Source organism: Mytilus edulis, chromosome 7 (assembly GCF_963676685.1).
Source record: "Mytilus edulis chromosome 7, xbMytEdul2.2, whole genome shotgun sequence".
Classification (NCBI taxonomy): domain Eukaryota; kingdom Metazoa; phylum Mollusca; class Bivalvia; order Mytilida; family Mytilidae; genus Mytilus; species Mytilus edulis.
The window spans coordinates 17,289,343-17,315,339 of record NC_092350.1 but is presented as its reverse complement, the minus strand read 5'-3'; the positions used below and the strand labels follow the sequence as shown (position 1 = coordinate 17,315,339).

Sequence of the window (25,997 nt, the reverse complement as noted above, 5' to 3'; positions counted from 1 at the left end):
ATTTCAAAGAAACATTAAACATCTTTCCTTTATTCATCTCCTTAAGGTGAAGGGTTAAGTCAGGTGAATTGGTGACACAGGTAAATAATGAAATTTTAACTGAAAAATTAGAGATACTTGCATTACCAAAGTGGAATTGAAATTGCAAGTTCAATTTTTATAAACGTTTTTGTGAAGTGATGAATATTTGCGCTTCGTAAACAAAATAAACGTGCCTTTTAACCACGTGCATGACATGTGGAACACCTGAGTACAAGTCAAATGAATGACAAGATCTGCTGTGCCCTTCTCCGCTCCTCTGCATGAGAGAAACACAGATACAACAACCAAAACCCCTCTCTTCTCTTCTCAAAGTGAACAGAAAAGAGCAGATAACGAGGACACAGCTGTTTTTAAATATTTACATTATATTCAATTCAATTCAAAGTTTTATTGCCATTTAAACTATACAGTTTGTGACATATAACAACAACAAAAACAAATAAAGACCATAACTAAGTAACTCATTATATATACACAAATTCAGGTAAATATTAAAGGGTCCCCTGTCCTCAGTTCCATTGACTTTTTTTATAAAGGATCCTAGTTTATTCACTTGTGTTGGTGTTGATGGGTTAAGTATATCTATAACTTTGTCATTGTCAGTGAGATTAGCAAATGAATTACTTTCTCTGTTAATGCAATTAAAATATGTTAATCTAATATTTGAATTATGAGAACAATTTATTATAGTTATTTATTTACATCTCTAAAACTACACCAATTATATAGACAAAAACTGAAAAAAGTCAGCTTAGTAGTTCTATCTACCATAAAAAATATGTAAAAATTTGAACAATTAGAAGTTATTGACCCTTAATCAGCTAAAAATGTTGATTTGTATCTTTAATTGTTAGATACACAGACTAGAAAACATAATGCTCATAAATGATTCATTGTTGAAAGTGAAAGTAGTGATTTGGCAAAAATGAAAGTAGGGTAGAGATTAGGGGGAGGCAGGACCTTTTTTCGGGACTTCAGGATCGGGTGTTTTTAAGCTCGGGATTTGGGGATTGATCCTTATGGGATTTTTCAATTTCGTGATTTCGGGATATGAATTTCTTTATATTCTGCATTTCGGGATTTCATGTTTTTAAGCCCGGGATTTCGGGATCAGGACCCCTCCGACCACCCCTCAAATTAGCCTAAGTCGGACTTAGTCATTTATACAAGATTCATATCCTACCATTGGCATGTTAATAAGTCTCTCAAAAGTAAAAGCACTGATGGATTGTCATTGAAGAATATTTCATTAGACTAATAATGGTCTATATACATGTTATATATAAGCAGTTACATTTATTTCATGTTTGAAGCGGTGCAAATTTTTATCGGACACAATACATAAAATATTTTACAAAAAATCATCCTACAATAGTTCACAAGCTGTATATGCCCGCAATTTCGCAGGTGTGTTCTAGTATTTTTTATAACTGTTACAGTAATTATTTGAGACCTCTTACTAATCAATTCAAAATGATGCGTTCATATGTAAGGAATATATCTGTTCTAAAAAAATATCAATGATGTCACTGCAAGTTTTAAATAATATTTGAAATTGGAGTTATTTACCTTTGTTCATAATTGTAGTTTAGTTGAACAACTACAATTATGGACTAAGGAAGATATCTCCAATTCAAAATATTGCCTTCCAATGCCTAATTCCTATACAATGCAATGTTCGAAATTTAAATTTCTTCTGATAAATGCATGCACTTTACCCGTCAGTGCTCTCTAGGACTTTGATTTAATTTCCTTTAAAATTATAATGGAAATATTGATACTAGACAGAATTTTTTTATATACATATTATTCACTTTAGCTTTGGCTTATATCATCTTGGTGGATGTTATTTGACTCTTCACCTAAGTGACCTTTAATTATGGCTGATTGATAATGAATGTTTTACATACATGTATATAGTTTACATGATCAAGTAATGCCATTTAATTTCAACATTTGATATTACTATAGTAACAAAATTACATTATACAGACAAGCCATACATGTATCTCTGTATCAAAGGTAATAATTCAAACGTACATTAATATGAGCATGCACTTATACAACAAAGGGTTTTGAGGCTAAAGTTTTTCAAACATCATATTAAGCATGCACTTATATACCAAAGGTTTTTGTACACTTATTTAATGTCTGGAATATTATAATACACAAGATGACTGAAAATCATACGGTACGTTTTATGTAATATTCATAAAGTTTTACTGTCGTCTTCAAAGGATATTTCCCTGTGTTTTTTTCTTGATGAGAGCTATATGGCAACAGATTACAATCAGGGCAAGATCCAGCCATTTTAAAAGGGGGGTTCCTTGCCCAGGACAAAGGGGGTGGTCCAACTACATGTACATGTCCCCATTCAAATGCATTGATTGTTCAAAAAAGTGGTTGGTTCCAATCCCGGAACCCCCCTGGATCCAACACTGATAATTTCCAACATTTTAGCAAGTTATTACAGATCAATGGACTGAAATCAAACATACTGGTAATAGGTGCTTAATATAAAATTGATCAGTGAAATCCTGTTATAATAAGTGTTGAGCATAATACTATATCCACACTTGCTTTTAATGAGCTCTTGTTGAGCTTTCCTTTGTTGACATTCTAAATGATACAAGTATAGTCTGTTATCAATTTACTCTTAAGTTCTTATCAGGTCTTTATTGCTCACTAGTATATTTTTGGTTTTAAGATCTTTATTGATCAGTTTATTCCAGGTGATATTATGTAATACTGCTTTGAACAATGATATACTTCAAACAGAGGTAAACAGTTACTATGATAAGTTTTTATTGAATTCAGGTAATGATACATGATAATAGGTGACATAAGGTCTCCTTGTGTCATTTAAATTGTCCTGGGAAAATTTTCACTGCTGGAGATAATTAGGCTGAAAGCAGGTAAAAGTTTTGTTATCAGTTTTCATTTTATACTAACATACATGTACATGTAGTTTTTCTGAATGCTGAAGTAAAATGTACATGTAAGCTTTCTGGAAATGAGAAATATTAATAAAAATCATGAATTAATGTTTTCGATATTTGTTTTTCATTTATAAATCATGTTAACATTGAAGGGTGGTGTAAATCAGGCCATCGATTTTTGCTTTGAAATGGTTTCAATTTTTTTAAGTGGTTTCTTAATGTTTAAGGTTTTACTCGTTGTGTCCTTCAGTTGTTTGTTTCCTGGTAATTTTGGATAGTCGTCTCATTTTCAATTATACCACATCATCTTATTTTTATATTTAATCAAGAATATGTACCCACTTAAATATATATTACGGTAATCCACAGTTTTACATGTAACTGTTTGTTCTTTCATGTACAAGGATCATCATTTTTCCTCTTTAAATATTGAAGTTAAATTATCAGATGTGATATCTAATTTAACACATATATTGGACTGAAAAGAAATCTGTTCAACTTTGATTATGGCTATGATACATGTATACTAAGTGGATTGTAAGTACTAAGTGCAATAGTTCTTTTGAAGAACATAGTTTTATTAAGTTTTAGCAAATTGCTTTTCTAAAGTAAAGTATGTTTTTAATTAATGCATATGTTCAATGGAAATCATAATACTGTACTTTTAAAGAGGCTCAGAAATGTTTTAGGTGGAAGTAACATTCAGTTTAGAAGGGACAGCAGGCCTTCTCCCACCCTCTTGTAGAGCTACATATTATCAGATGTGGATTCAGGAATAAGGAAAAGTGGAGGAGGGGTAGGCTAAAAAACAAGCAACCTTTGGACATGTGAAAAATCTTTGGTTAAACCAATGAATGTTGCTCCTTGAGGTGGTGGCCTGGCTCCCCTAAAATCTGCCTCTGTATATGGTTGTGTAGAAAGTTTCAATACATATTTTTGTCTTCAAACACTTTAAGATTATGAGCAGAGCCAGAAGCATCCTTAGCATTTTTATTCTCAAATGTACAGGGGCAGATGCAGGAATTTTCGAAAGGGGGGGTGCTAACCCAGGGCACCCAGGGCAAAGGGGGGGGGGGGGGGGTGCAAAACATATGTCCCGATACAAATGCATTGATCGGCAAAAATAAAGGGGGGGTGCGCACCCCCGGAACCCCCCCCCCCTGGATCCGCCACTGAATGTACATCAGTATATATATACTGAAGTTTGAAAAAAAAATGTTATCGTAACAATAAGTATATGGGTCAAATTGTGAGAGTTGTTTTCCCCTAGACCTAAGCCCTCAAGAAAAACAAACCTTTTAAAGTTACAACTTTGGATATCCACTGGCTAAGAAGGCCCTAGTTGTATATTATGTTCAGAATAAAACATACTAATTTACTTGCATTGGATTGACATAATTCGGACCCAACGATAGCTATTATAGATAATTGGATTAAAAGTAAGAATTTCACTTTATGGAACTGTTTTCAGGGTTTTTTTTAACCACTAGCTTCAAGTTCCATAAACTGAAGAATAATTATTTCGCTCTGGCTTTCAATTACTTTTCCAATAGCTGTTATAGTTAGTTGACCTTTTACCCTACTGATCTATGCTAACATTAAATTGAAATGAAATTGGTCTTGAGAGACTTGGTCATTGATATGGTAATTAACATCCTTCTAAGGGCGAGTAATTACCGCCATAATAACACGGACTGGTGTATTAATCAGGAAACGTACAAATGATGTCCAGGTCTAATGATGAAATGAACATCTGTCTGTTGTATGAAGATGTATTGGCCTCTAGGCTTTGTCAATGTACACGTGATGATTCACCAAACAATTAAGATTTAAAGTCAAACTAATGTCACTTTTTGGTTGATTTTAGAGGATGTACTGTGAAGGTTGACAGATTACTATAGGATATAATACAGGTAAGACAGTCATCATATTTATCATCAAAACAGTTTGTACTTTTATAGATAAAGTGAAAATAGCTTAATATCATGTTTGTAGTTCCTTGATTTATAAGATTTCATCTGTTACAGTATTTTGAAAATATGTTGTCTTCAATATTTCGATAAGCTTTATCTGTCTATCGGTATATGTTTCTGTTTTCTTCAAATAGATTATTTTAAGTGCAGTTATAAATTATTTTAAGTATCAGTGTATGTTTAAAGTAAAAAAAATAAATATGTTCGTTATTAGTTTAACAAAAAAATAAAGTGTGAACAAAAAGATACACTAGAGGCTGCTTTTATACATAAAAAAATGAATGTGTTAAGATATTGTGCAAAAAATCTGGTTATTTTGAATATTTTCAATTAATACAATGTAATATATCATATGCACTGTAGTGCATTTGTAATATATATATATTTGAATGCATAAATTGAAGTTTTGTCAAATCGCTTAGATTAGTGGAAAAGGTATATTGTAGAAACATATTATAGTTTGGCTTTTCTTTCCAGTGTCTAGACTGAATGGATATATTATGATTTACACCCACAATATTTAAACATTTTAATTCATTTTATTTTATTTTATTTTTTGAATATACAGATATTGCATGTAGACTGATTGAACTTTATGTTTAGGAATTTAATTCAAAACTTGATTCCCATATAAATAACCTATATCACTGTAGATTTGAGCAATTAACTATATGTACAATACAGAAAGTATTTGATATTAAATTCTCATGAACATTCTTTTTACTTAAAAATGTTTCTTTTATATCTTATTTATTTCTCCTGTGGGGTGGACATAAAAGGCAACACAGGTATATTATCTATTGATAGGACAACTCGTTAAAGGTATGAGATTCTTTCTTTTATCTAGATGTACACTATAATGATAAGGTATAACTCCCTTAAGCAACCAATGGATCATTGCTCTTTGTAAGGATGAGACAGCTCAAATTTTATTTGGGATTTTTTTTTCTATTTGGTAATTACATGGTTTGAGTAATCGTTTATATTTGTGCAAATAGTTGTTTTAAGTAGGTTGAAAAATGTTCTAATGTTTTTATAGTTTTTTATATAATTGATTAAAAACCGGGATATGTTGATTTGTCACACTGTACAGTAAGCAATATCCAGTCTAGACACTTGAAAGTTATTTCTAACAACAAACACTGACATTTTCACTTATCCCAGTAATTAGAATAAAATCTGCATATTGTGCATTAAATAGTTTGACAAAACTTCTATAAATATGTAATATCTGGCTCATATTCTGTCCTGTTACAAAATTGGGTACTGGAAAATTACTGGGAAACCACTCACTGTGACAGTAAAAAATACAGATATATGTTTGCAAGTATTCTAATAAAAAATAACAATATTTTTTATATGATTTTGTAGACTCTACTGGTATTTACAATCTGTTCATGTATTTTTAGCCTACACTTATTTTTATTTTTTGATGAAATTAGTTATCTTCAATTTAGTTCTGAAGTTTCAAAATAAGTTGATGTACTTTATTATCAGACAAAGTAAAGGAAAGTAATCTTTATATAGACAGGTGTGACAGCCAGTAATCAGTCATAAACTATTTCTCTTATCAGGATTATGTTGTAATTGATTTTCCTAGGTAATAAAAGGAAATAAAAAACTACATATCTTATTGAGTCAGGAAAATTTATGGGTATTATTTTTTACTTTATGTTTACATCAATATTTGAAGATTTGAAGGAATCAAAGGGGAAACCAGGCATTATCTTGCATAATATAAAAAAGAAGATGTGGTTCGATATCCAATGAGACAACTAGCCACAAGAGAGCAAATAACACAGAAAGTAAAAGCTATAGGTCACCTTATGGCCTTCAACAATGGGAGCAAAGCCGATACATATATGTTCTTTTAGTCATTGAACATGGCCTAAATACCTGCGCTTACCATGATAAAAAGATAAATAAAGGAGATAAGGGGTATATGTCAATGAAACAGCAACCTTAAATGACACAAAAAGTAAAAAGACATTTAAATATCAACATCAAAGTCCCCTTGAATTGTACGAAAAAGCCACAGGGTTAAGATTTTAAATACCTGGTTAAACTGTTGTATAACATTTCGAATACTAGTGATACAGAAATTATTGTATGGTTTTGTCAAGCCTTTGACTTTAGTCTAAAAAGCAAGACATAGCGATCCTTCATTCCGTCATCAGCGCCTTCCACAAATATTCACTCTGTGGTTAAAGTTTTTGAAATTTTAATAATTTTCTTAAACTATCCTGGATTTCTACCAAACTTGGACAGAAGCTTGTTTATGATCATTATATAGAATTCAGAAGTAAATTTTGTAAAAAAATCCTGTTTTTCCGTATTTTACTTATAAATAGACTTATTTTTTCTTCCAGGAAACATTACATTCATATTTTGATAACTTTCTTAAACTATCCTAGATTTGTACCAATCTTAAGCATAAGCTTGTTTATGATCAAAAGCAAGTATCTAGAAGGAATTTTGTTAAAATTTTGTTCCTGTTTTTCCGTATTTTACTTAGTTTTTCTTCCAGTTGACATAACATAGTCTGCAGTTCAAGTTTTTAAAACATTTATTTGATTCATAAACTATCCTGGATTTTTACCAAACTTGGACAGAAGCTTCTTACAATCAAAAGGTAGTATAGAGAGGAATTTGTCAACAGTTTATTACATGATATTTAATCATGTTGAAAACTTCCATAGCTTGAGTATCTTATGAATTAGACCGAGTTGTAATTATGATTCTTGTGCTCAGTAATTAGAGTGAATTTGATTACTCAATTGAAGTGCTAACAACTTGCCTAGGAGATATGATATAAATTTATTGTAAAAATGAAAAGAAATTAAAGAAATAAAGTAACATTAGTAACTTAAGAGACATACTAGTATATCTACTTAAAGCATTGGACTTGGCTGAGAAGAAAACATAAAATCCTAATAGGAGTTTGGTACATTTAGTTCACAAATTTTTGACCCCTAAACAAAACATCCAGTGGCCTCTTTGTTACATGAACAATAGCTTTTCATTGTGTTGGATTGACAAATATGAAACTTCTTTTCTGGACGTGTGCACATTATTGATTCATAGCTATAGATGGCAATAATGTTAGGTTGTCTATTGACAAAACTGATATTGGAAACAGTTTCAAGTCCATGTAATATCTTAATTTTGCCAAAAAGTGTTTCCCATGTCAGAATTGCTAGGTAGGCCTGGAATATATGAGGCTCCCAATGAAAGAGTTAGATATGTAGGTACGACTTATATTTACTAGAAAAGATCTGTTAGGTACTGGTAAGGAAAACATTCCATTTAAAGTCCTTAATGCCATAATGGAAGGTAGGATAAAAATTGAAGAACACACATGGTGCTTTGTTTGACAAAAACCTTAATCTATAATGAATAAAAAGTAGTTAATGTACACCATATAGGCATTAGTTGTAGCATTTAAATAGTATACAAATAGAATTTTAAAAGAAGAAATTGTTCAATTTAGCATTGCCAGTTTTATTTAATGTGTAGTCTTCAAAATATTTTGATTTTTAAATTAGACCAATAGAATAAATTGGTATAATTTCAAAACATAATATTGAATAATTCTTTAATTCACCTATCTGAAGAATCTTGAATGACAAGTCCATGAATATAAAGCAGTTTCAATAAGGAAGAATCGATTATAAAGGAAAGTTAATAGGATTTGATATAATGACATTACTTGGTCTGGTTATTGGGAGGAATTTAAAGCCCTGCATTATAAGTCTGTTATAGTCATTATTTATTATCTGACCAGGTAGGCAATGTCAATTAATAAAAAAACTGGTATCAGCCCTCTTACCCCTGGAATTCACAGTTATTAATAGGTTATATGTGGTTATTGAATGTATCTGAACATGTATCTTTCTGTATGTAATTAATCTTAGCCCTTTCATGTTCTTTGATGCAGACAATTTGCTCATCTAATTGCAGGAACACTTGGTAGAAGCTGTGAAGATAATTGTAGATGTCACATTACTGCCATGTGACTTGTCAATCAAACTGTCAGGTGATCACCTCTAAAACACCAGCCTAGTTATTACTGAATGAAGTAGATACTGCACAAGAATAAAACAGCAGAAAATTGAAAAATAAATGAATTTGTCTGGTTTTTGGATAGTATTTCATATGTTTTAATGCACTCTAAGTGAAGCCAAGAAAATTTAAGTTTTTAATAGGTAATAACACAGACAAGATCTTATGTAGTTATTAGCTTTCTCAGGACTATAGCATTTCATTACATCTGGAAATAATATACAGATTCAAATTGTGAGATGAAGCATAGCCAGACAACTGCAGTTTATTACGTTTATTATATGCATTAAATTATAATTACTTTTTCATGTGATGGTGAAAACTTTATAAAGTCATGAAGTAAAGATTATGTGAAATTATCTAATTGGTTTAGTCAGGAAAGTGACTAAAGTTAACTTTAAGTGCAGTATATCTGTGGACATTGTTTGTTCTGATATTAATATTTTCTTTCTCTTTCACAATAGATGGATGGTAACTGAATCGATACAAATAGCCACATTAAATTTGAAAATAGCTGCAAATGATATCTGTAACAAAAGATTGTTAGTGTGCAGTGTGCAGACAGTAGTCGAACAGATTTTATATTCTATTAGTTTGGGGATATTACAATCAAAGCCAAAATGAATCATAATGCTAGAGGAATAAATAGGAGAAAAAGGGACATGTGTGGTAAAAACTTCCTAAAAGTCGTCCTTTATGTGTTCAACTTTTTCTTTTGGGTAAGTGTATTATATATGATTAATTATAGAAAAGGCAACTTATAAATATTACTATTTAAATGATTTATTGATTATGGGTTGTTTTAAATCCAGTGGCAAATATTTCATGCATGTTCAGAAGGAACTACAATGTATTTAAAGTATAAAATTTGTAAATGTAATAAGATACAAGAGAAGAGGTAGATACATGTTAATTGAATTATCTCATTTTGTTCTTTGTTCAGATTAAATGAAATTTTTGTTTCTTTGTTTACTGTATTATAGTTTTTGCAAGTATGTTTATAGTTTGGCACTGTCAAAGTGTCTTTTTTTCTCTCGCGCCTTAATATATTAATAAAATGAGATATTGGGTAAACACCAAAGTTTATTTCATTATATTTGCATCAACTTTTGTTTTACCATTTTTATGCCCCACCTACGATAGTAGAGGGGCATTAGGTTTTCTGGTCTGTGCCTCTGTGCATCCATCCGTTCGCTTCAGGTTAAAGTGTTTGGTCGAGGTAGTTTTTGAAGAATTTGAAGTCCAATCAACTTGAAACTTAGTACACATGTTCCCCATGATATGATCTTTCTAATTTTAATGCCAAATTATAGTTTTGACCCCAATTTCATGGTCCACTGAACATCGAAAATGAAAGTGCGACGTTCAGGTTAAAGTTTTTGGTCAAGGTATAGTTTTTGATGAAGTTAAAGTTACATCAACTTGAAACTTAGTACACATGTTCCCTATGATATGATTTTTCTAATTTTGATTCCAAATTAAGGTTTGACCCCAATTTCACGGTCCACTGAACATAGAAAATGATAGTGCAAGTGGGGCATCCGTGTACTATGGACATATTCTTGTTGTTTATACTTAGTGAATAGACATCTTTCAAGAAAGTTCATTTTCCCATCACAATACTTTAATATGTTATAAATTCACAGTAAGAACCTATACTTCAATAAGGCTATACATGCTGATTGACCTAAGGTCAAACTGTGTAACTCGTTTATAAAAAAAAAACTTGAGATCATTCTGTTTTAAAATAATCTAAAATTGTCATTATGATGCATGTAATTGAGAGAAATTTTGTTATTCTTTATGCAGCTTCTTCTTACTGTGGTTTCCTAAATCCCAGGGTTTTTTTCAAAACAGTTTGACATTCAGAGATTTGCCAATTTAAATATCAACAGAAATGTCAAAATAAAACATTTATTTATGTCTAGTAAATATGTAACATGATTTTCTAATATGACATTTTAATCTAATAATATTAGTGATAGGGCATCATTATATAAAAGGAGCATGGGAAAATTCTATCAAAATATTCAGAAAAAAAGTACAAATATTTATATTGCAGACAATCTTTAAAAGCTAGAGCAAACAAATGACATTTTCTTTCTACAAAATATACTGTCTGTTCTGTTGTCGGGTTATTGTCTCTTTGACACATTCCCCATTTCCATTCTCAATTTTATTTGACATCCAAAAGGATTAAAGATCCCATATTTTAAATTATTTTTTCAGCCGACAATGGTAGCTAACTTCAAATTACAAAAATAATCTGTTCCCGGACATTTCTGAAGCATGTTCTGTCAATTGATTAAATGTTTCTTTTTAAATTCAATTGGGTATTTATGCATAATAAATTTTATTTGTCTTTTCTAGCTGACAGGGTTAGCTTTCCTGGCATTAGGATTGTATATCAAGTTCCAGAAGCATACCTATATCAGTCTGCTAGGGAGCAGTACTTTCCCTTTATCAACATACTTGTTACTAGGAACAGGAGCCTTTATTATCTTGTCAGGAATCATTGGTTGTACAGGGACATGTATAGAAAATAGATGTTTTATGGTTATGGTGAGTTATTTCCCTTTGTTGACTAAGATTACATCCCATCTTTTATCTTCACTAGCAAAATCAACAACAAACTAAAAAAAATTTGATTGCTGCTAATTCCAATTACATTTTATATTATTGCCAAACTTATGATGTCCTAATTTTATACATCTTTCAAATGAGGCAAAATTTGTTTGGTTATTTACTAATGAAAATTTGTCTATACTTAAATATTTAGGGAGCTATATTATTACATGTCTAGAAGTTAGACAAAATGTTAATTAATGTATGTAATAACAATGATAATTGTAATGATTTTATGGTTCTCATCCTGCCTGGAACTAAATGTATTTGATTTTTATAGAATGAAGATAATAACACCTATCTGAACTTTTTTAATGTTTCCTTTTATTATATGAAAATGTTTTTCTGTTACAAATCATGATGTATTGTTCTATGTGTACATGTTATGCTGCCCATCAAGGGCCCTTGATTGGAATAATAAAATATTCTTATTCTTCTTATTCTTATATGATCGTAATGGGTATTATGTTTTATGGTCTGTTTGTCTGTCAGTCCAATATCAGATTCTTTTTTTGTTTACAATGAAGTTGTGGTCTTAAATAGAAAATAAGGCCACATTATGTGAAATTACTATGGTATTTAGGCATATTCTACGGTTCACTAAACATTGAAATCATTACATTCTCAAGTTTAAGTTTTCTTGTTATGAATAATGAAACCATGAAATTGTAGTCACATAAACTCGAAACTTGTTCATTTATGATTTGAAATGTTTAACCTATATGCTTAATTACAATGTTTACCGTAATTTTGTGGTTTAATGAACATATTTTTGTTTTTATTTGAATCACTAAAGTTTGGTTGAATTCTTAAGATCATGATTACCTAATGTTGTGATCTATTAATGACACTCTGGTGTAATGTTTTTAGTTGACCGTTACTTTCATTCTTGCTTAAATTAACTTTTATTTTCATTGTTTTCAAAATTCCAATAGGGAACATACCTTTTATAATTGTATAAATAAACCAATTGTTCAGACGTTTCGGCCATTGGCCTTCTTCAGTTATTTATTATTCCTCTAAACTACATGGCTGACATTTCTTTTTTCAAACATTGAAAAGATGTTATAGATAAATGTCCTTGGAAACATCATGACGTCATAATACTCTAACGTCATAATAACATGACGTCACAATACTTTTGTATGAATGAAAGTTAAATTATATAAGTTTTGATCAATTAAAGTCATTCCTTTTTAACGTTAATTCCAAATGGTCTAATTGTATTTAATTTTTGCATCCATTGTGCCTCAATATATCTCCTGTAATTTGCGGATTTATCGTAAATCTGTTGCAGAACCTGAACTGTGATGTCCTCTTTACAATGATCCTCTTGGTTAAAATGTTCTGCCACAGCTGTATCTCTATCATGTCTGATATCTGCTAGATGCTCTTTTATTCTTTCGTTGAGTGATCTTTCTGTTTCTCCAACATAGACATAGTGGTTACATTTTTCACAGTGAAGTCCATAAATAAGGTTCACCAGTTGACATCCATGAATGTTCTTTTTGAGGTTGAATGTTTTATCTCCGAGTATAATTTTTTCTTCATGTCTTTCAATATCGCAAACTTCACATTCTTCTTTACATGTTTTGTTGCTGTTGTAGTTAGTACATTTTTTGGTGATCTTATTTAGTTTTCCATGTACAATTATGTCTGCTAAGTTTCTATCTCTTCGATAAGCTACTAGTGGTGGTTCTGGAAATATTTCTTTCATCAAGTTACAGTTATGTAAAATATTAATTCTTTTTTTCACAATGTCATGAATATCAGGTAGTAAATCAGTAAAGGTTACAACAAGAGGTATGCGTTCTGATGTTTTTTTAATTTTATTTTTTCTCTGTAATAACTCTTTTCTATTTAAGTCGTCTGCTCTTTTTAGTTGGTTTTCAATAAATTTTCCATTATAGCCTCTTTTTCGCAGTTGTAATTTTAGTTCTTGTCTATGTTTTTGATAGTCATCTTCATTTTCACAAATTCTTCTTAATCGTAATGCTAAACCATAAGGAATTGCCTTTTTTACATTTTTTGGATGGCATGATTTGCTGTGAACATATATATGTTTATCAGTTGGCTTTGTATAAAGGTCTGTTGTTAATTTACTATTTTTTATTTTCACAAGTGTATCTAAGAATTCAATCTGATTGCTGTTGTACCTAAGTTCCACCTTTATTTTGTCTTTTATTGAGTTTGCAAAGTCCATAAATTCTTTGAGTTTTTGTTCGCCATGAGTCCAAATTCCAAAACCATCATCAATGAAGCGTTTATAAAACAATGGTTTCTCTTTGAATTTTTCCAGTGCTTTGTCCCATTGTCGCACAACAAGTTTTATTTGGGTTTTTTAAGACATCCCCTGGCAAAAACGTTTTGTGAGAGATTTTTGAAACTGTGAAGATTGAAAGTTTTAATTTTTATATATATTGATTTCTGTTATTGATACTGTAAATTCTTATTGAATAAACTTTATTCCGTAAGATCTAATTAATAGATATAAGTAGATGTGGTATGAGTGCTAATGATACAACTCTCCATCCAAGTCACAATTTGTAAAAGTAAACAATTATAGGTCAAAGTACAATCATCTATCTGACTGTGATAATTTTCTTACACTTTTCAGTGTCTTTACTTTAAGTTTACATATCTTTTTCTACATTTATATCTTTATATTTCTGTTTTATTTTCAGTATGCCTTATTTTTGTTGATAATTTTCCTGACAGAAGCAATATCAGGAGTACTAGCTTATATGTATGAAGGCACTGTAAGTATTAACATTTCCAGTGTATGGTACTTCAGATTATTTGCTATTAGTAGATACTTATATACAAGACTTATGTATAGTGGTACTTATACTCTCTATATCTGATGTATTCTGACCCTGTTAAGTATATACATGCTCTAACACACTTGAATACTACAAAAGATGGATGTTAATTGAAACAATTAAAATGGTTATTTAACATGTTTAAATTTTCAAAGATGAATAACTTAAAATTAATGTTTGAGAGTATTGGTTTGCTTAGGTTGTAACTTGTATATACTACTATATGGATATCATTTTTCAAGGATTGAGGAAAGTAAGTGTTTTCTTACATGTCTTATGCCAAAGTCTACATTCAAGCCTTTAAAAAAAAGCACTTCATAGAACATTATACATTCATCTATACACACGAAATCCATCAAAATTGGTATCCCTAAAAAAAAACATGAATTTATAGTAATCTGGTTACATAAATGTGCATTGCACTTTTTTTTGCATTTTCACATTTAGTTGCAAATGTTGTTGGGATTGATTTGACAATACCTTATTATATTTTAGGATTCAAACCCTTTACCCTTTTTGGTTGACAGTTTAAGAAATTGCTTCACCCAAAATCTAGAAAATATATTAATTTAAAAAAAAATAAACAACACTTTATGTATGTATTTCTCAAATCGCACTTCATCATGTTCATAATACATACCAGTTTCACTTGTCAGTTTGAATAATTAAAGGGAAACTTTGCAAAAAAATCAAAAATTGATATTATGTTCATTCTGTATAAAAATGTTCAAATTCATAGATATTAAAGTTTTATTCCGCTAGATAAGCGATCACCATCGATTTTAAATTTAGAGTATCAATTCTCCGAGATCCGCCATCTTGTCTTCTTTCCCGATGAATAAAAACGATATGTCTATAAACCACAAAGAAACAAAACTACAGTAACCGATGTAGTCGTAATTGCGTGTCGATATCTTGTCAATTGTACGGTTGTTTAATACGACTAACTAACTTGATACGGAAAATATTCTTACTTTTTTTAAATTACCATGGTCTGTTGTTTTTAAACTGTTGATATTGGAATTAGGTGAAAAGTCAAAGTTGAAATCATAAATAAGTGTTCTGTGAAAATTGTTTTCGAAAATCTAATTTGTTCATAATTCTTTAAAGTAATAAACTTTTTTCAAATATATTTTGATCTTCCCTTATCTGATCACCAGCATGGCTAAAGGTATTACTTCCAAAGGTATTGTGAGGGGTGTGAGGTGACACGTCCAGGTATTCAAGCGATTTCCTGTCGGGCTTGCAAGTTCATGCATCGTTTCACTTCTGCAGGTATTGATCAGTGTACACGGCTGATAACTTATAACTTATAACTTTCCATTTTGAACTATCAGATGTATAATATACAACTCTGTCTTACTTGTCATTACTAAACTCATACGCTTGTTTATAAATAACATTTCTGGTGTAAAGAATATAATTCATAATATATAAATAATACCCAAAAAATAAGATTTGATGAAATTAAAATCTATTTAAATATTTTTTCCAAGGGTGAATTTGGGAAAATGTAATATATAGTCATTGTCAATAGTGAAGGACAGATTGGAACAGACCAGAAATATTGATTTAAAAAAATGTACGCACTTGCCGACGATTCATTTATACGACTGGATATAAAGTTACGGAACTATAGCGCAATTTAAAATATATACGTGTATACATTGAACATAAGAAAAAAACATATATTTTGAATAAATAGGGGTAAAAGTGTTGTAAATAGACTAGCCAACGTATGCCAACAGTATGTAATCATCGAATGTCGATAGACTACAGTTGTATACCAAAAGAAGAAGAGAACCAATTTGATTTAAATACAGGTCGATGTATAACTTTTGCTTTGGTTCATTGAAGCTGTGGACCTAGGAAAATCACAGATTTATATTTCAATAAGATTGTTCTCAAACAAAGGAAGGAATTCGTCATCACAATTGTTATATATGCCACTGGACGAACACTAATTATCCCCAGGGGATGTGAATATTTTGCTGGGAAACTTTTGAGTATCAAAGTTTCAAATTAATTTCGGGATTTATTTTCTTTCTTGGTATTCAATAACCGAAAAAAGAATAAATTACTTGTTCGCTAAATAGGGATATTCTTGTCAGATAAAAGAATTTTAGTTATATTTAAAAAATAGGGAAATATGACATTAAATTGGTTCTGTCTTTTTTTAAACATCGTTAAAACGATGTGTGTCTAAGGTGAACGCCACAAGAACCCTGTAATACTAGTACGAGAGTATAGCATGTAAACATTCCTTCTCAATAATATGGTTGTATTGGAAAACTTTTCATACAGATTGACAACTCATTGTCCGATATGCATGTAATATTTGCCACATGACGCCCATAGTTCTTTCTACCATCATCACCTTATTCCTTGATATTGCTGTAAACATCGATGGTTCACACCCAAACAAAATGGGAGTAATGAACCTTCAGAGCTTCTCCGTGTTATACACTTGTGAAATATATAGACGAAATTTCTGTATTGAAATGAATCTACATCTCACAAACAGGATTTTCAAATAACGATTTTGAGTAATCACCTTACAAACCAATATAAACGTATGGCAAGATATAACCATGAAGGAATTTAGTTTTTGTCAGAACTCATCACTATATCATAAACGTATACGTATATATATGCATACAGTTTCAAATATCAAGAACAAGCGTTCGATGTCGATAGTCTGTTCTCTAACTGTTCAGAGTTAGACATGTCACTTGTTCATTCTTGGAAGCCTTCATATTCCCCGTCTAACGATGGGAACTCTTTCTGATTGTGTTGACTATAAATGCTTGTATGGTAATTCTGTCGTTTATCTGTACAAGCGGTTGCATTTCCTCTCCTTTCCCAACAAACAAACGAACGAAACGCAACTAGTCTGATTTCTCTGGAGCTCATCCTCAATGGCTCTTATACGTCAGGAAACTTACATGTATACTAATAATGATTGTTTCATGAACAACGATGTATGAACGAACTGTTATAAATTCATCAATATCTGTAATGCATGACTAAAGTATAACTTTTATTACAACTACTGTATTACTTATTTGGATTAATGACGGCTATCATGTTCAACATTGCACAACTATTATCATAGAATTTTAAAAAAAATCCTCAAAAATCCTCAAAAGATATAATGTCTTAGCTTAGATAATTAGTATTCTTTTCACAAAAAGTTCGTGTAAATGATTGTTAAATGAATTTAATTATGTAAGAATAAAATGTTAAAAAGAAACAAAAAAAAATTATGCATGTTTTATGTTGTATTTTTTTGTCAATTAAAAACTTTAAAATTGCAATAGTTTTATTAGCATTTAAACACAGCCAGATTTGAATACAAGTTAAGAAATTCCGGTAAAGTCAATGATATCAAACAGATGTACAATGGTATATCAAATTGGGTAATATTGCATTTAGTTTTTATTAAAGATTAAAACTACTATTTTTTGCTTCATATTTGAATCTTTACGCCAATTGCCGCTAAGAAAGTAATAAAAAATTGTTTCCTTTTATTTTTATACTCTTTCGGAATTACGAATCTGAATTTTATTTTCAATTAATTTACACAATTTAATTATTGTATCTTTATTCTCATCGTGTATTTAATCTTAGTGTATTAACATCATGACAGCATATACTCTAATCCTTTCTATTTATCCTTTCCAAATAACAACATTTATACCTGTGTACGCTTGAACTCACACCTGCGGCTAAATAGCTACAAGGTAAACGAATTGACCTCAAGCCGAGAAATATACAGTGACCTTTACAAAATAATATACACACTCTGCTCACACATTAGTTGCATTGAAATGATTATCAAAACAATAACGGTAATTTTCAGTTCAATATCAGTAAAAATGTTCAATAAATATTTTATGAAAAAAATCTCAACAATAATTAATTAAATTTATTCAAAAACATTTACTAGAGATAATTTTATAGGAGTTTAATTCAATCAATACAAAACGGTATATATATGCATATTTTTACTTTCGTTCATTCTTATATTGTGGTTTATAACTTCGACCATTCGTCAGCTGTGCGCTTTTAATTACGTATATTGTCGATAAGCTATAAGAGTTAAACAGATTTTATTTTTTCCCAGAATTCAATAAATCGGGCTAATACGTCACGACCCACTCGAGAATTCAACCAAAAAAGTTACAAATACTTGATTTTCTCCGTTATTAGAAGGAATATAAATTTAAAACTTTGCAAATGTGTTTTTTATGTTAAGATGAACATAATTAGATGATAAGTAAAAAATCGCGGAATTTCCCTTTAAGACTTTTGGAAAGGATTTTGTTAATGGGTTTTAAGCGTTTAGCATATATGTTTCTGTTTTTCAGATAAAAGAAGAATTATCACGAAATTTAAATTCTACAATGATGAATAATTATCATTATGATGCAGTCATTACCAAAGCAATAGATGATATGCAGAAAGAGGTAATTGTCATAAGCATATTCCACATATTTTTTGTCTTATCTAGGAAGATTGGCCCTTGCAATAATATCAACCTGTAGATTTTTCAACAAAAATTGAAAATAATTGGATAGTTAATAATAATGTTTAAAAAGAAAAATAATTTCAAAAAAGATTGACAAAATATACAATTACAAAATACAAAACAAAAGTAGATAAACCAGTCAAACATGATATACCTGTAGTTATTAGTTGGTTTTTTTTTTGGACTAGCTTTCAGTAACTCAGATAATACCCATAGATCAATGCTTTGGTATCATTTTGGGATTCATGTCCATAAAATTGAAAATGTCTGATGACCTAAGCGACTGAAAGCGAGTAACGTAAACAACAGGGTGACTTGTTTTCGCTTTCGGGGGTCTGGGAAAGCGAAGTGATGGTCAGTTATACCATTTCAAAATTCAAACTTAATGCAACCATAAAAATTATTGGTTATTTCTTTGTTTCTGAGCACTCATAGCCTGTAGAGTCAATTATTTACATTTATTTCACAGTTTGAATGCTGTGGTGCAACAGAATATGAGAACTGGGAGAGATCTAAATGGATACAAGAAATGATAACAGGAGATCCTTCAAAGAAAAATAGGGTACCAGATTCCTGTTGTCTGACTGTTTCTACGAATTGTTCCACATTTGGTAACGGTCCATCAAATATAAATCCAGAGGTATTTATCTGATAGTTTCTAATATAAAGAACTTTATGATGCTACCATATCAGTTGGTGATGTTTTAAGTGAACTTGTTAAAGAAAGGTGATTCTAGTTCATTGGCTGGGCTAAATCATTAGTTACACGTCTTAGGCTTAGAATGGCCAGAAAAATGTTCACAATGCCTTTTATTTTGCATTTGTAAATATAAAAAAAAGAAGACTATAGGTCACGGTACAGCCTTCAACAATGAGCAAAGCCCATATCACATAGTCAGCTATAAAAGGACCCAATATGACAATTGTTAAACAATTCAAAAGGGAAAACTAGCGGCCTAATTTATATACAAATAAAAGGAACGAAAAACAAATATTTAATGCATCAACAAGCGGCAACCATTGAATTACAGGCTCCTGACTTGACAGGCACATACATAAAGAATGTGGTGGGTAAACTTGTTAGTGGGTTCACAATCCTCCCATAACCTGGGACATCTGGTGTAACAGTACAACATAAGAACAAACTATAAAAACCAGTTGAATCAGTTGTAAAGCTTCTTGTTAATCTATCATCAATATCAGTATATAGAATTGAAATTATATTCTGCTGTGAAAATATAAAATGTGATAACAATAGATTTATATCATTGCATTATTTTTAGGGTTGTACAAAAGCATTGGAAAAGAATACAAAAGATTCTCTAATTCTAATAGGAGGAATTGGTTTAGGACTTTGTTGTATACAGGTATGTATCATATAGCAGGTTATTTTCATGGGTGTAAGATTTTCATTCAATAAGGTATACAAAATATTTTGGTGGTTATTATTTTTGCGGATTCAAAACTATTAGCCAAACCTTTGCATGTGCACCATTAAATTGGCAGAATTTATTTTAGCGATTTTGTTCTATCTGTGAAAATTTACAACCTGCGAAAATAACCCGCTATACAGTATAATATATTGACAGGGGTAACTTCATAAGTCAAAGTCAATAGTACTTCACTTCACTAAATTATTTGGAGGTCTCAAGTTGCATCATGATTTTCAGTGTATTTTTTTTTACAGGAGTCTCATTGGAAAAAAAATCTTTGGAAAATTGCATTGTAACTACTCACAAGCCTTTGCTGTCAGATTTATATATAAGTTTTATATCAAGTTCTTGGATGAGTTCAATAATCAGCTCTGATCAAAAATTTAAACATAAGTTATGACCTTGTGAACTGTCTTAAGCCAACATTTCTTTTTATATCTATATTTTGTTTATATCATCAATGTCTAGAACTGATGAGTGTTTTGTCGAAATTTAACGTGCGTCTTAGGCAAATACAATTTTAATCTAGCTATCTATGATGAGTTTATAGATACACATCAAACTTATAAAACATTTTCTGTTGCCATTTAATTAACCAAATTTGTAGGACATTACAATTTTCATTACAAGGAGATAGTTGATAGCTATTTGTACCAATACATTTATGCTAACAAATTAATGTTCTGTAATACTATATAAATGAAGAAAACCATGTAAAAAAACCTTTACAGATATCAGGAACATATATATTGACAGGAGTTGACACTACCTAATTGAAGCCAATTTTATCCTCGTGGACATAGGTGATAAAGATAAGATACAGAAACAGACATGTGTTAAAAACCTACTCACTCCCATCAGAATAATTTCTGATAATATCATGCCATTCAAACTAGTTTAACAGTGATGCCAGTGTATCAAACTTGTATTCTGTCACTTCAAATTTGTCATAATCATATTCATTTTATCATAGATTGTTTGTTACAGATTACAAACAGGGTAATAAAAAAACGAAATTTCAAAACATTATATAACACTTCACATTGAATAAATCAAACTTACTTTAGTCATTTATATGACAAAATATATCTACTTTCTGATAAAACATGTATTAATTTATGATTAGGCTTATTTGGTGAATTTATTGAGCCGTCCCGATAGTTTTTCAGTCAGATTCCACCAAATTCCACAAAAATCATGAATTTTACACTGAAAAGTCTATCAGATTCATTTCCTGTTAGATATACTGTTCCCAGCATTGTATTAATTGTCACAAATGATTATTTAACATTGTCATCTTGTTCTTTTTCAGTTGCTGGGGATTATATTCTCTTGTTGTTTAGTAAGAAAATTCAAAGGACGAAAAGCCTCATCATATCTTTGAAACAAAGACATTTACATTTGTGTATGAGAAAGTTTGTTGGTTTCATATCCATGACATTCTCTTTCTGGGACCAATAACAGTTTCTTGCCATAGACCAAAAGTACATTTACCGTTTTACAATGAAGATGATTGTGTTATTGAGCTGCAGAATAAAATGATGAAGGATTTTTGCCTGAACGTGATAGTAATGTTTTTGACATAAAACATCTGTATTGTATGATTATCGTATGTATGTGCCATGAAGTGAATATTGACTAATTTTATGATGTTATGTAAAACAAAAATGTTTTTTTGAAATTCTGTATTTGACATGTTGAAAAAATCATATTCATATTTTTCATTGCACTTTTATTTTGTTTTTTAAATTTTCATATATTTGTGAGTAAATCGTTGCCAGTGTATTTTTTAATCAAAGGCTAGCACACTTTTTCTAATTTCTGCAAATGAATGAAATAATCTTGACTTCGTAGGTTAATTATTTTTCAAACTGGTTTAAAAAAATTAATAGTAGATTTGACTACAAGATTAACACTAGTAGAAATTATTTATTTTTGTATAATGGGACCAATCTAATTTAATTGATCATTTGTTAGAAATTTGTTACAGCACTTATTCAATTTTTATTTTTTTTATATTTATTGCACCAATGGTATGGCTTTGAACCCCCATTCATAAATTTCTATGCTTATTCTGTCAACAGCGGCAGCTCAAAGAGAATGTCTTCTGTTCAGAAAAATTGGAATTTTAGAAATATCAACACATTTTATGAATAATTTTTTTCAGATATTATAATTTACTTGTAACAGATCATGTATAACTATTATTTAAACAAAACAAGCAGTTTTACAGAAAGCATTTTTGTCTTTTTTTTTTTAAAGAAATGTAGTGTTGATCAGTGCTTGTCTATCAGTAACAATCTATATGGTAGCTATGTGTACATTAACTTACAGTTAGGTTGCTGTCTCATTGAGATCTCTATTTTTATATTAGATTATTTGTATTGATATCAAAAGTCAGTTGTTGAAATATAACTTCATTTTGTTGTTATTTTCACTAATTTTTACTAATCTGAGGATAACTAGTCAATTTAATGCATATGAAAGATTTCACTAATGTAAATTGTGTTTTTTTTGTGTGTGGATATTAAAGCTGTTTATCTACACGTCTCTTATCCTAATTTGTTTTATCTTGTTTTATAATTTTATTGTTTAGCCTGAAAGCAAAGCTTTAAAGACAAAATAGGGTCACTGCTGTCTTTTGGGATATCAGTGTCACAAAACTTATTCCTAAATTCCTTGGAAGACCAATATGTAACCAAAAAAAATATGAACTTTGCCAGTATGATTACATTTTGATTTTAACATATATTATTATTAAGTTTTTTATTTACCTCATTAAAAGCATTAAATTACAAACAATCCATTATCATTCATCATCAGTATTATATATTTTTTTTATCATGTATAAAGCTTTTTATTGAATGTGAATTTTAAATGTTCAATTGAATTCAATTTTAAAATATTGTGTTGAATAAACTTTATTATAGGCATGAATTTGTTTAAAGGTTGTCTTATGTTTATTTTAAATTTGATGAAAATAAAAAAGAAAGAAAGAATTTTGTTTTATTAATGTAATGGCCAATAAGTATTTTTATATGCCTTCAGTTCCATTTGAAAATATATATGGTTGCCAGACAGAATCATTGTTTCTGATCATGATTAGCCATTTTCAAAAATCTTCTGAAATGAAAGAGGAAATTTTTGAAAACTTAAAAAGTAAAATCACAAAAATACTGAACTCAGAGAAAAATCCAATCTGAAAGTCCATAATCAAATGGCAAAATCAAATAACGAAACACAGCAAAAACGAATGGACAAGAACTGTCATATTCCTGACTTAGTACAGGCATTTTCAAATGTAGAAAATGGTGGATTAAACCTGGTTTTATAGCGCTAACCCTTGTCACTTTGATGACAGTCTCATCAAATTCCGTTATATTTACAATGATGTGTGAACTAAACAGAATAGTCAAAATATGGGTACAGCAGTCATCTTCGTCTCACAATTTTAAAAGGAACAATTTAATAGAACACAAAAACATCTATCTACAAACACATTCATTGATTCGTGTGTCTGACGTCAGTAAATTTTATGTATCGCATGTTTTTGTCTTTCAATGTATATACAAACAATTTCAAAATATCACATAGGCAATGTTAGCATACAGGGTTAAAAAATCTAAAATATGTAAGAATTAATTTCAGAAATAGACTGAGATTTAAAATAGTCCAAAAGTTATATAGAAATTTATAAGAATTAAGGTGGACCTCTACAAATAATTCCATCACTTTTGACTAGCAACTTTTAGAAAGACCCAATTGTAAATTTCATGTTGTTCTCTTCATCCATACAACGTGGAAAAATTTAACCAACTTTGCAGAATAAGGTATGGAAAGTCAAATACAAAAGATCCTCATTTGGTAAATTGGATGAAAACATAGCTGCAATTGACAATTTTTGGTTCTGATTAACCAAATTTCAATTTTTTTTTCTCTGTAACTACAAGGCTAAATACAGAATGTTTTCTACAACAGAAAGTGAAACAGAGTGTTGTTGAATCCTTGTAAGAGGCATGGACAAAGAAACTTCATTTTAAACAAGTTGCTATCCTGGAAACAAAATCTGTTAACAAGTACATGTCCTACTAAAACTTGGTCCTCCATTTCAGATTTTTCTGATTATTATCTCATTCAAGGTTCGATTCTAAATTTAAAGAGGACCTCATAAAAAATGAAGGCAATGTCCTGGCAACAACAAAACAATAAGATTGATCGAAAATGTAAATTCCATCAGGTATTAAAATGGCTATCATAAGCAACCCTTTTTTTATTTACCGGATTTTCAAAGGAAAAATCCGTGATTGATTTGAGGATGTATAGCTGGCTTGCGGCTACAAAACAATGTAACATGCAAACATTATTTAAAAGATGTTGTTTCTGGTGACTAAATGAAGGTCAAGTTCAAGTTTCATAACTTCAGCTTTTCTCTTGGTTCAGTTTTAGACCTTTTCAGTAGCCAACATTGATACTTATTATTTAATTGAGTTATTTCCCTTTCAATAGACATTTTAATTTTTTTGTAGATATTATCTCAGGAGTTGTCAAAAAATAGTCATGTGTGTTTTGAAGGTTGAAGTCACAGTTGTTATGTGGTATTTTATATTTCTTGTGTTCCTTAATGTAAGATTTTTACTTGATCCTGTTTGGGTCCAGATTTGCAAATATTGGACCATAATAAAATAATAAAATGTCCAATTTCAAATTTTTCAGTTCTTTGACCACATTTATTTTTTGTCTCAAACCTATGCTGTATCAAATATTCAATCACAATCCAAATTCAGAGCTGTTCAAAGCTAAAGTGTTGTACTCAACTGTTCAGTGTTCAACCTGTGCAGAAAAAACTGGTTTACTGTCACTTTGACACCTGTTGTTTCAATTACAACAAGCCTTGACTTTTATGGTGCTAGTTCACAAACTTAAGATTCAAGGGGAAGAGATGTCACCCTCTCTAGTCACATTTAAACTTTCAGTCAATCAGTCTTTGGGTTTGCTCCTTTAATTGCCTTTCAAATGCAAAGTAGCAGCCAAGTCCAATCTTAAAAGTTTTCAGTTCGACAAGACAAGTTATAAACCAAAGACATCATGCACTATGACAAGTATTGAAGTCAGCTTTATTTATCTGAATCAATTAAAAAGGATACTGTACCGAATATCGTTTAAAAAAGGAAGCAAGGACAAAAAAAGATTTTAAAACAATAAGTATATTGTAACTTGAATTTTAAAGCTCATCTGATCAGGAAAAATAACTTGATTTGATGTTATTAATCACTAAAATTTCAGCGTAATATGACGGCAGAGTGAGTTTTAACCATCTCTTGGAAATGATACTTTCACATGCTAACTGTGGAACATCCTAAAAATCAATGACATTATCATGATTTTTTTAAGAAGATCGAACCATATAGTTCTCTGACAAAGAAGACGACTGCAACATTCTGTATTAAACTAAAATACATGCTTACGCAACAACATACCAACTATCAATGACCTATTGTAAAATCATTATTATGACTAAGTGGTAAATATGTTTACAGTATAGGAAATCAATGTCAAACATTTCATTGAAA

The 25,997-nt window shown here is 30.2% G+C and overlaps 1 protein-coding gene across 6 annotated transcripts; it reads left to right on the top strand.

Moving 5' to 3' along the window:
• The first annotated feature begins 15 nt into the window (after positions 1-15).
• LOC139480893 (CD151 antigen-like) lies at positions 16-23,426 on the top strand. Of its 6 annotated transcripts, none has more exons than XM_071263836.1 (10): positions 16-80; positions 4,849-4,894; positions 8,915-8,990; positions 9,481-9,735; positions 11,387-11,578; positions 14,326-14,400; positions 18,834-18,932; positions 19,464-19,634; positions 20,278-20,361; positions 21,740-23,426. In XM_071263836.1, the coding sequence occupies exons 4-10, from the start codon at positions 9,637-9,639 to the stop codon at positions 21,809-21,811; spliced, it is 792 nt and encodes a 263-aa protein (XP_071119937.1). In that variant the 5' UTR covers positions 16-80; positions 4,849-4,894; positions 8,915-8,990; positions 9,481-9,636; the 3' UTR covers positions 21,812-23,426. The 6 variants fall into 6 exon arrangements, with proteins under 6 accessions (XP_071119937.1, XP_071119933.1, XP_071119939.1 ...); XM_071263832.1 differs by having other exon boundaries at positions 8,915-9,159; XM_071263838.1 differs by lacking the exon at positions 16-80 and adding an exon at positions 2,653-2,822.
• The last annotated feature ends 2,571 nt before the right edge of the window (positions 23,427-25,997 follow it).

What these genes read in the sequence shown, in the direction of transcription:
- LOC139480893 (XM_071263836.1), top strand. Translation starts at nt 9,637, where the DNA reads ATGAATCATAATGCTAGAGGAATAAATAGGAGAAAAAGGGACATGTGT. An exon ending in TGTTCAACTTTTTCTTTTGG is followed by an intron (nt 9,736 to 11,386) that starts GTAAGTGTATTA and finishes TGTCTTTTCTAG; the next exon opens with CTGACAGGGTTAGCTTTCCT. An exon ending in CATCAAATATAAATCCAGAG is followed by an intron (nt 19,635 to 20,277) that starts GTATTTATCTGA and finishes CATTATTTTTAG; the next exon opens with GGTTGTACAAAAGCATTGGA.